General features: G+C 45.5%; 1 protein-coding gene across 2 annotated transcripts in view; it reads right to left on the bottom strand.

Annotated features, from left to right (window-relative positions):
* Positions 1-11847, bottom strand: part of dync1li1 (dynein, cytoplasmic 1, light intermediate chain 1) — a 16330-nt gene extending 4483 nt beyond the window's left edge. For both annotated transcript variants that reach the window (XM_060897507.1, XM_060897508.1), the window contains exons 1-9: positions 11693-11847; positions 11181-11254; positions 4072-4188; positions 2102-2332; positions 1698-1858; positions 997-1090; positions 726-861; positions 536-647; positions 305-364 (exon numbers count right to left, since the gene is read on the bottom strand). In XM_060897507.1, the coding sequence (XP_060753490.1) occupies positions 305-364; positions 536-647; positions 726-861; positions 997-1090; positions 1698-1858; positions 2102-2332; positions 4072-4188; positions 11181-11254; positions 11693-11796 (1089 nt within the window). In that variant the 5' untranslated portion in view covers positions 11797-11847. The remainder of the gene's footprint in view (positions 1-304; positions 365-535; positions 648-725; positions 862-996; positions 1091-1697; positions 1859-2101; positions 2333-4071; positions 4189-11180; positions 11255-11692) is intronic.
* Between the last annotated feature and the right edge of the window lie 1169 nt (positions 11848-13016).

The raw sequence follows: 13016 nt of genomic DNA, 5'->3' as shown, positions 1-13016 counted from the left end.
GCTCAGCACTGATGCATCATCATTCCTCTGTTAGTCTCTCGTTCCATTCATAGACACACCATATTAATGTGTAACTGTCCTCAATCACGCTGGGCTGTGTGTTCTCACGTCAGTGGTCTACACACAATGTAGTGTTTTGTAGGCGTACACATTTTTACCAATACATTTCAGGTGTGGTTAAGAGCATGAGTGGAGTGTCTGTGTACCGCTTCCTTCTCTTTCACTCAGGCCACACGTATGGAGAACTGTGACACAGGGTTTATAAATAATATCCATTAAAACACCTAATACATTAATACATTACCTGCAGCTTCACCAGGAACACTTGGTCATCTTCTGCTTGAATTTCTTTCTCATGTACAAACTGTAAGGACAGAACAAACAAAAGATTTATTACAATATCAGCAGTGTAAACAAACAGAAATCCACCTCATCATCATGCCTCGTGTTGACGTGTTGTTGTGATCATATGGAGTGAAACGACATGGTCACAGCCCCTGAAGATAACCACTACACCCACGGGGCAGTGACTTACCTTTCGAACCGGAGGCTTCACTATTACATCTTCAAAGTTATCATCTGCTTTTATGGTCTGGAGGTTTTCATGTAGGATGGCGATCTTTTTCTCATTGTCCCACCCTGATGGACTGAGACACAACACACAGCTGCATTGTTCTGGTCTACAGGTAATGTAACGTGTAAAAACATCAGCATGCAGCACTTACATAAACACTGAGTCCTTCTCGACCACGTGCGCTGGGAAATGAAATGGAAAGCCATATAACCTGTGGATGAGGTATTTATATATCAAGTCTATATTTTTATTCTCCTTCATAGATGTGTAGAGCAGCGCTGCTCCGTCTGTGGGACACGAGTCAAGGGGCAGAATACACCGGGAGTAAACCTGCTGTAACGTCCAGCAAATACCTGCAGGGTTTATATAATGTGTGTGTGTGTGTGTGTGTGGGTGTGTGCGAGAGAGAGAGAGAAGGATACACTGCAGGCAAAAGCGTCGAATGTGGGACTGGATGAAGTCTAAATGCTCATCTCTATAATCATGTTCCTTCTCCAAAGTGCTGATAGCATCACACTGTTTTAGAGAAAGAGAGAGAGAGAGAGAGAGAGAGAGAGACACAGAGAGAGAGAGGGGGGGGGGGAGAGGGAGAGAGAGACACACACACAGAGAGAGAGAGACACAAAAAGAGAAAGAGAGCGAGAGGCACACACAGAGAGAGAGAGAGAGAAAGAGAGAGAAAAAGAGAGCGAGAGACACACGCACAGAGAGAGAGAGAGAGAGACACACAGAGAGAGAGAGAGAGAGAGAGAGAGAGAGAGACAGAGAGAGAGCGAGAAAGAGAGAGAGAGCGAGCGAGCGAGAGAGAGAGAGAGAGAGAAAGAGAGAGAGAGAGCGAGAGAGAGAGAGAGAGAGAGAGAGAGAGAGAGAGCGAGCGAGCGAGCGAGCGAGCGAGAGAGAGAGAGAAAGAGAGAGAGAGCGAGCGAGAGAGAGAGAGAGAGAGAGAGAGAGAGAGCGAGAGACACACGCACAGAGAGAGAGAGAGAGAGAGACACACAGAGAGAGAGAGAGAGAGAGAGAGAGAGAGAGAGAGACAGAGAGAGAAGCTTTTACCCTCAGCTCGACTGAATGTAGCTGCCGTACTGGTAGCTCTGTGTTACTGGTACAGACATCACTTCTCTACCTTGGTACACACCACCACGAGCGGAATGCCCAGGTTGTGTGTGAGTGTGTTGTCACCCAAAGGAAGCACAACACTCTCCTCCTCCGGTTCTGCATTCCTTCTCTGAGACACTCCTTCCACATTGCTCCCTGGCTCCACATACTCCTGGAACTGCTTCACCACTGCAGACCCACACACAGCCGTGGGTTAAGTAAAAGAAGGTCAGACTGATTTACAGATTAATCAGAACAGACTGCTGCATGTACAATACAGTCCTCCCTCACTGTCCTTAAACAAGTACTGCAACCAGGATGAACCTCTACCAAAGGGAACGATGGGCCATGCTGGTCCTTCAATGGTTTCCTCATGCTGACCATAATAATAAAGTGACCATATAAATGCATACAAGCTCATCACACACTTACATCTGTGCTCCAGCTCTCTCATGGTCTCAGGAGGAACTCGCAGTTTGTCCAGGTAATCCCTCAGCACGCTGGTCCACTTGTGCAGGGAGTCGAGGGCCAGCCAGGGTCGGGACAGATCCACCACCAACACGGCCAGTGAGTCAGCCAGGTTCTCCACACATATTGCAAACTTCTGTAGGCCTTTATGATACAGATCCCCATCCAGCACCCACGCGTTACACCGTGCAATGTCTGCAATACAAAGAACAAACATCAATAATATCATTAACATGATGCCTGCTTCTTGTAGAATTCTTCATTAGAAGACCTCCTCTGGCCCAAGCTCAACGCTCAAAGGTCAGTGTTAACAATGCTACAGTTGTTGAGATTCACAATTCTTTATGAATCTCAAGTCTACAATAATGTCCATTTGTGACTATAACCCAAGCTTTAGGAGAACAATCCTTCTACTTCAGCTATAAATAAAAGCATGTACATCTTTATGAGGTGTTGTGATCGTATTTTATCATATCACCATCACAGTATTCTGAACAGCTCAGTGTTGTAATGACTGTGGAGCTTTAGACCCAGAAACCCACTGCATGACATGTCATCTCTGCTATGGATTTACTTAGAGATGCTCCGATCAACATTTTTGGGGCCGATCACCGATTACCAAGATCATGATCTGCCGATTGCCGATCACAGAGTGGCAGGGGAATGGGAATCTTTTATCTATAATCTAGCAGAGTTTGCACCATTTTTAGAAATGAAATTAACTCTAAATTAACTGTATTGAGAAAAAAAAGTAGAAATAGGCTACAGTCAAGATCTTGAAGAACCACCAAGTGTTTATTTTAGAAAATGAGAACTTAAGGCTACTGTAGGCCATCTTTCCCAAATAAGGCAGAGTAACTTAAAATTATTCCAAACAAAGAGGGGTCAGGCAGACCAACACAAAAGTATGGCAAGTGTTTTTTTTCTGTTATTATTATGAACGTCTGATGTAGTTAATGAGGAACCAACTACATCAGATCCAAAAAATAAAGTAATGAAAGCTACTGTAAGCCAATGCCATCCTTTCTAAATAACAAGGCAGAGAAACAAGGAGGCCAAGCAGATAGTTACCAACCAGATGAACTTGGGATGGTATGAGGTTACACAGGCCCAGGCTACTTGTAAAATGTAAATAAAATGTAAATAAAATGTTTAATATATTAAAATTAAACAATTGGCCACAAAATGTTTCAAACCAAAACATGCTGGGCCTCGGCCTACTAACACAGAGTACAAAATCCTTCAGGTCTCAATCATAAAAGGCATCACTCACACTCACACTCACATCACTACTAGTTTAAATGCATCACTCGCAGTCAGCTGGTTGAGGGATGGGGATGTTGTTGGCTTCGGCTGGTTTAGTTTCTCATACTCGGCATATTCAGTTGTATGGCGTGTTCTAAGATGCCTAATCATGTTAGTGGTATTAATGTTAGCGGGGGATGTGGTAGCTCAGTGGATAAGGTGTTGGGCTACTGATCGGAAGGTCATGGGATCGAACCCCAGGTCCACCAAGCTGCCACTGCTGGGCCCCTGAGCAAGGCCCTTAACCCTCAGTTGCTCAGTTGTAAGTCACTCTGGATAAGGGTGTCTGCTAAATGCCGTAAAAGTAAATGTAAAAATGCCGTTGCTTGCTTCCACCTCGAGGGATTTCATCACGACATACATTGCAATCGGAGCATCACTAGATTTACTATTATAGTGTCTACAGCCAGAACTTTATTACTCACACACTCTGGCTGCTTGGCTCAATTAATTTACCTGCTTGATCTGCATCCTGGTCATTTAGAACAACAGGTCTAGGACTGAACTTTGTATACTGAGGCAGTAGAACAGGACAGACTCAAGAAGATACACAGGAATGTCACTAAAACCAAGCTCATATTCACAGCATTAAAAACTGGAAAGTTTCATTTAGGTGTTAAAATTCTCACCATCAACATCCTCATCATGAACATTAAAGTACAGGTACTCCAAGCCACGCCCTTTCATGTACTCCTCCACACCTTGCAGTTTGGCCACCAGTGTAGTCTTTCCAGAGGCCACATCACCTGCATCGAGATAAACATTATAGGTTTACACACAGATATACGTTTCACCCGACACAGTGTGATGCGGCGACGTCACACCCGACACAGTGTGATGCGGCGACGTCACACCTGACACAGTGTGATGCGGCGACGCCACACCCGACAAAGTGAGATGCGGCGACGCGACGTCACACCCGACACAGTGTGACGTTACACCCTGACACAGTGTGATGTGACGTTACACCTGACACAGTGTGATGCGGCGACGCCACACCCGACAAAGTGTGATGCGGCGACGCGACGTCACACCCGACAGTGTGATGCGGCGACGTCACAACCGACACAGTGTGATGCGGCGACGCGACGTCACACTAGACACAGTGTGACGTTACACCCTGACACAGTGTGATGTGACGTTACACCTGACACAGTGTGATGATGTGACGTTACACCTGACACAGTGTGATGATGTGACGTTACACCTGACACAGTGTGATGTGACGTTACACCTGACACAGTGTGATGATGTTACACTTGACACAGTGTGATGTGACGTTACACCTGACACAGTGTGATGTGACGTTACACCTGACACAGTGTGATGTGACGTTACACCTGACACAGTGTGATGCTGTGACGTTACACCTGACACAGTGTGATGCTGTGACGTTACACCTGACACAGTGTGATGCTGTGACGTTACACCTGACACAGTGTGATGCTGTGACGTTACACCTGACACAGTGTGATGCTGTGACGTTACACCTGACACAGTGTGATGATGTGACGTTACACCTGACACAGTGTGATGATGTGACGTTACACCTGACACAGTGTGATGTGACGTTACACCTGACACAGTGTGATGATGTTACACTTGACACAGTGTGATGATGTGACGTTACACCTGACACAGTGTGATGTGACGTTACACCTGACATAGTGTGATGCTGTGACGTTACACCTGACACAGTGTGATGCTGTGACGTTACACCTGACACAGTGTGATGCTGTGACGTTACACCTGACACAGTGTGATGCTGTGACGTTACACCTGACACAGTGTGATGCTGTGACGTTACACCTGACACAGTGTGATGCTGTGACGTTACACCTGACACAGTGTGATGATGTTACACCTGACACAGTGTGATGATGTGACGTTACACCTGACACAGTGTGATGATGTGACGTTACACCTGACACAGTGTGATGATGTGACGTTACACCTGACACAGTGTGATGATGTGACGTTACACCTGACACAGTGTGATGATGTGACGTTACACCTGACACAGTGTGATGATGTGACGTTACACCTGACACAGTGTGATGATGTGACGTTACACCTGACACAGTGTGATGATGTGACGTTACACCTGACACAGTGTGATGATGTGACGTTACACCTGACACAGTGTGATGATGTGACGTTACACCTGACACAGTGTGATGATGTGACGTTACACCTGACACAGTGTGATGATGTGACGTTACACCTGACACAGTGTGATGATGTGACGTTACACCTGACACAGTGTGATGATGTGACGTTACACCTGACACAGTGTGATGATGTGACGTTACACCTGACACAGTGTGATGATGTGACGTTACACCTGACACAGTGTGATGATGTGACGTTACACCTGACACAGTGTGATGATGTGACGTTACACCTGACACAGTGTGATGATGTGACGTTACACCTGACACAGTGTGATGATGTGACGTTACACCTGACACAGTGTGATGATGTGACGTTACACCTGACACAGTGTGATGATGTTACACTTGACACAGTGTGATGATGTGACGTTACACCTGACACAGTGTGATGTGACGTTACACCTGACACAGTGTGATGTGACGTTACACCTGACACAGTGTGATGTGACGTTACACCTGACACAGTGTGATGATGTGACGTTACACCTGACACAGTGTGATGATGTTACACCTGACACAGTGTGATGATGTTACACTTGACACAGTGTGATGCTGTGATGTTACACCTGACACAGTGTGATGATGTGACGTTACACCTGACACAGTGTGATGATGTGACGTTACACCTGACACAGTGTGATGACGTTACACCTGACACAGTGTGATGATGTGACGTTACACCTGACACAGTGTGATGATGTGACGTTACACCTGACAGTGTGATGATGTGACGTTACACCTGACACAGTGTGATGATGTTACACTTGACACAGTGTGATGCTGTGATGTTACACCTGACACAGTGTGATGATGTGATGTTACACCTGACACAGTGTGATGATGTGACACAGTGTGATGATGTGATGTTACACCTGACACAGTGTGATGATGTGATGTTACACCTGACACAGTGTGATGACGTTACACCTGACACAGTGTGATGATGTTACACCTGACACAGTGTGATGATGTTACACCTGACACAGTGTGATGATGTTACACCTGACACAGTGTGATGATGTTACACCTGACACAGTGTGATGATGTGACGTTACACCTGACACAGTGTGATGCTGTGATGTTACACCTGACACAGTGTGATGATGTGACGTTACATCTGACACAGTGTGATGTGACGTTACACCTGACACAGTGTGATGATGTGACGTTACACCTGACACAGTGTGATGCTGTGACGTTACACCTGACACAGTGTGATGATGTTACACTTGACACAGTGTGATGTGACGTTACACCTGACACAGTGTGATGATGTGACGTTACACCTGACACAGTGTGATGCTGTGATGTTACACCTGACACAGTGTGATGTGACGTTACACCTGACACAGTGTGATGATGTGACGTTACACCTGACACAGTGTGATGATGTGATGTTACACCTGACACAGTGTGATGATGTGACGTTACATGTGACACAGTGTGATGTGACGTTACACCTGACACAGTGTGATGATGTGATGTTACACCTGACACAGTGTGATGATGTGATGTTACACCTGACACAGTGTGATGATGTGATGTTACACCTGACACAGTGTGATGATGTGACGTTACACCTGACACAGTGTGATGATGTGACGTTACACCTGACACAGTGTGATGATGTTACACTTGACACAGTGTGATGCTGTGATGTTACACCTGACACAGTGTGATGATGTGACACAGTGTGATGATGTGATGTTACACCTGACACAGTGTGATGATGTGACGTTACACCTGACACAGTGTGATGATGTGACGTTACACCTGACACAGTGTGATGATGTGATGTTACACCTGACACAGTGTGATGATGTTACACTTGACACAGTGTGATGCTGTGATGTTACACCTGACACAGTGTGATGATGTGATGTTACACCTGACACAGTGTGATGATGTGACACAGTGTGATGATGTGATGTTACACCTGACACAGTGTGATGATGTGACACAGTGTGATGATGTGATGTTACACCTGACACAGTGTGATGATGTGATGTTACACCTGACACAGTGTGATGACGTTACACCTGACACAGTGTGATGATGTTACACCTGACACAGTGTGATGATGTTACACCTGACACAGTGTGATGATGTTACACCTGACACAGTGTGATGATGTTACACCTGACACAGTGTGATGATGTTACACCTGACACAGTGTGATGATGTTACACCTGACACAGTGTGATGATGTGACGTTACACCTGACACAGTGTGATGCTGTGACGTTACACCTGACACAGTGTGATGCTGTGACGTTACACCTGACACAGTGTGATGATGTTACACTTGACACAGTGTGATGATGTGACACAGTGTGATGCTGTGATGTTACACCTGACACAGTGTGATGATGTGACGTTACATCTGACACAGTGTGATGTGACGTTACACCTGACACAGTGTGATGATGTGACGTTACACCTGACACAGTGTGATGCTGTGATGTTACACCTGACACAGTGTGATGTGACGTTACACCTGACACAGTGTGATGATGTGATGTTACACCTGACACAGTGTGATGATGTGACGTTACATCTGACACAGTGTGATGTGACGTTACACCTGACACAGTGTGATGATGTGATGTTACACCTGACACAGTGTGATGATGTGATGTTACACCTGACACAGTGTGATGTGATGTTACACCTGACACAGTGTGATGATGTGACGTTACACCTGACACAGTGTGATGATGTGACGTTACACCTGACACAGTGTGATGATGTTACACTTGACACAGTGTGATGCTGTGATGTTACACCTGACACAGTGTGATGATGTGACACAGTGTGATGATGTGATGTTACACCTGACACAGTGTGATGATGTTACACTTGACACAGTGTGATGCTGTGATGTTACACCTGACACAGTGTGATGATGTGACACAGTGTGATGATGTGATGTTACACCGGACACAGTGTGATGATGTTACAACACTGACACCAGTGTGATGACTGTTATCACCTGACACAGTGTGATGATGTTACACTTGACACAGTGTGATGATGTTACACATGTCAGTGTGATTGAGGTTCAACCGGACACAGTGTGATGATGTTACACCTGACACAGTGTGATGATGTTACACCTGACACAGTGTGATGATGTTACACCTGACACAGTGTGATGATGTTACACCTGACACAGTGTGATGATGTTACACCTGACACAGTGTGATGATGTTACACCTGACACAGTGTGATGATGTGACGTTACACCTGACACAGTGTGATGCTGTGACGTTACACCTGACACAGTGTGATGACACTTGACACAGTGTGATGCTGTGATGTTACACCTGACACAGTGTGATGCTGTGATGTTACACCTGACACAGTGTGATGATGTGACGTTACATCTGTCACATCACACTGTGTCAGATGTAACGTCACATCATCACACTGTGTCAGGTGTAACATCACAGCATCACACTGTGTCAAGTGTCATCACACTGTGTCATCACACTGTGTCAGGTGTAACATCACATCGTGTGATGATGTGATGTTACACCTGACACAGTGTGATGCTGTGACGTTACACCTGACACAGTGTGATGATGTGACGTTACATCTGACACAGTGTGATGTGACGTTACACCTGACACAGTGTGATGATGTGATGTTACACCTGACAGTGTGATGATGTGACGTTACACCTGACACAGTGTGATGTGACGTTACACCTGACACAGTGTGATGATGTGACGTTACACCTGACACAGTGTGATGATGTGACGTTACATCTGACACAGTGTGATGATGTGATGTTACACCTGACACAGTGTGATGATGTTACACCTGACACAGTGTGATGATGTTACACCTGACACAGTGTGATGATGTGATGTTACACCTGACACAGTGTGATGATGTGATGTTACACCTGACACAGTGTGATGATGTTACACCTGACACAGTGTGATGTGACGTTACACCTGACACAGTGTGATGATGTGACGTTACACCTGACACAGTGTGATGATGTGATGTTACACCTGACACAGTGTGATGATGTGATGTTACACCTGACACAGTGTGATGATGTGATGTTACACCTGACACAGTGTGATGATGTGATGTTACACCTGACACAGTGTGATGATGTGATGTTACACCTGACACAGTGTGATGATGTGATGTTACACCTGACACAGTGTGATGATGTGATGTTACACCTGACACAGTGTGATGATGTTACACCTGACACAGTGTGATGATGTTACACCTGACACAGTGTGATGATGTGACACAGTGTGATGATGTGATGTTACACCTGACACAGTGTGATGATGTGATGTTACACCTGACACAGTGTGATGATGTGATGTTACACCTGACACAGTGTGATGATGTGACACAGTGTGATGATGTGACGTTACACCTGACACAGTGTGATGATGTGACGTTACACCTGACACAGTGTGATGATGTGATGTTACACCTGACACAGTGTGATGATGTGACGTTACACCTGACACAGTGTGATGATGTGACGTTACACCTGACACAGTGTGATGATGTGACGTTACACCTGACACAGTGTGATGATGTTACACCTGACACAGTGTGATGATGTTACACCTGACACAGTGTGATGATGTTACACCTGACACAGTGTGATGATGTGACACAGTGTGATGATGTGATGTTACACCTGACACAGTGTGATGATGTGATGTTACACCTGACACAGTGTGATGATGTGACACAGTGTGATGATGTGATGTTACACCTGACACAGTGTGATGATGTGACACAGTGTGATGATGTGATGTTACACCTGACACAGTGTGATGATGTGATGTTACACCTGACACAGTGTGATGATGTGACACAGTGTGATGATGTGATGTTACACCTGACACAGTGTGATGATGTTACACCTGACACAGTGTGATGATGTTACACCTGACACAGTGTGATGTTACACCTGACACAGTGTGATGATGTTACACCTGACACAGTGTGATGATGTGACACAGTGTGATGATGTGACGTTACACCTGACACAGTGTGATGATGTGATGTTACACCTGACACAGTGTGATGATGTGACACAGTGTGATGATGTGACGTTACACCTGACACAGTGTGATGATGTGACGTTACACCTGACACAGTGTGATGATGTGATGTTACACCTGACACAGTGTGATGATGTGACGTTACACCTGACACAGTGTGATGATGTGACGTTACACCTGACACAGTGTGATGATGTGACGTTACACCTGACACAGTGTGATGATGTTACACCTGACACAGTGTGATGATGTTACACCTGACACAGTGTGATGATGTTACACCTGACACAGTGTGATGATGTTACACCTGACACAGTGTGATGATGTGACACAGTGTGATGATGTGACGTTACACCTGACACAGTGTGATGACGTTACACCTGACACAGTGTGATGATGTTACACCTGACACAGTGTGATGATGTGACACAGTGTGATGATGTGATGTTACACCTGACACAGTGTGATGACGTTACACCTGACACAGTGTGATGATGTTACACCCGACACTCACCCAGGACCAACACATTCTTCCCGGACGGAAGCTTGGACCGTGACCGCGTTGACACTTCACTGAGTATCGAAGACCTGCGTAGAGAAACGAACCGGGCTTTTGGTTCAGTGCGGTCATTGATAAACCTGACTCCCTGTCTGTCTCTCTCGTCTGTCTCTCTCTCTCTCTCCCTCCCTCTCCCTCTCTCTGTCTGTCTCTCTGTCTCTCTCCCTCCCTCTCCCTCTCTCTCTGTCTCTCTCTCCCTCTCTCCCTCCCCGTCTCTCTCTGTCTCTGACTCTCTCCCTCCCTCTCTCTCTCTCCCTCTCTCTCTCTCTCTCTGTCTCCCTCCCTCTCTCTGTCTGTCTCTCTCTCTCTCCCTCTCTCTCACTCTCCCCGTCTCTCTCTCTCTCTCTCTCTCCCTCCCCGTCTCTCTCTCTCCTGCTAGTTAGCCGCTAGCTATCTGTCTCCCGCACGTCTCCACAGCCTTCATGTCTCATACAGTTTGTTGATGATAAAACATCAGATAGACTCACCATAAATTCTGCCCGTCCTCCTCCTCCTGGTTCTGGCTGTCTGCCGTACTGTTATTTACATGTATGCTAGCAGGTATCTGTGTATTCCTCCCTACAGCCGCCATCTTCACAAGCTTGTGACACCGCCACAAAGAGCCCGGATGTAGCCGCACGACTAGCGGAGTGTGTTTATCCTACCTGTATTCTGACAGATCCGTGAGGAATGGCTGGACCACTAAAGAACAATAATTCCAGCCAATCACGGCGCAGGAAGCCTTGAGAATACAGCCAATCTCCGCGTCAGAGGCGGGATTAGTAACAAAAACGGGTGTTAAAGAAATAACTGAGTTGGGCGGCTTCCTGGGCGTGGAGCAGTGGGCCGCAATCACATCACTATCAGAGCTGTGAAACCAAAACATCTCTCACACACACATACAGACGCGCACACACACAATACATACACACATACAGACGCACACACACACACACAACACACACACACACAACAACACATACACAACAACACACAATACACACACAACAACACACAATACACACACACAATACACACAGAGACACAACAAACAGACACACAACACACACATTGTGTATTGTCTTGTAATTTTTTGTTTGCACTGTCTTTATGTCTTGTTTGTCTTGCACTTTCTTCTTGTTTTTTCTCTCACACTGTTTACACAGATTACACAGGTTTCACAGATTACACAGGTTACACAGATAAAAAGGTTACACAGATAAACAGGTTACACAGGTTACACAGATACACAGGTTACACAGGTTACACAGATAAACAGATTACACAGATAAACAGGTTACACAGGTTACACAGATACACAGATTACACAGGTTACACAGATTACACAGATACACAGATTACACAGGTTACACAGATTACACAGGTTACACAGATACACAGGTTACACAGATACACAGGTTACACAGATTACACAGATAAATAGATTACACAGATACACAGATTGCACAGGTTACACAGATAACACAGATTACACAGATTGCACAGGTTACACAGATTACACAGATAACACAGATTACACAGATTACACAGATACACAGGTTACACAGATTGCACAGGTTACACAGATTACACAGATAACACAGATTACACAGATACACAGGTTACACAGATTACACAGGTTACTCAGATACACAGGTTACACAGATTGCACAAGTTACACAGATTACATAGATTACACAGGTTACACAGATACACAGGTTACACAGATTACACAGATTACACAGATACACAGGTTACACAGATTACACAGATTACACAGATACACAGGTTACACAGATACACAGATTACAC

This window comes from Tachysurus vachellii, chromosome 21 (assembly GCF_030014155.1).
Source record: "Tachysurus vachellii isolate PV-2020 chromosome 21, HZAU_Pvac_v1, whole genome shotgun sequence".
Classification (NCBI taxonomy): Eukaryota; Metazoa; Chordata; class Actinopteri; order Siluriformes; family Bagridae; genus Tachysurus; species Tachysurus vachellii.
This window is presented reverse-complemented; position numbering and strand designations above follow the sequence as displayed.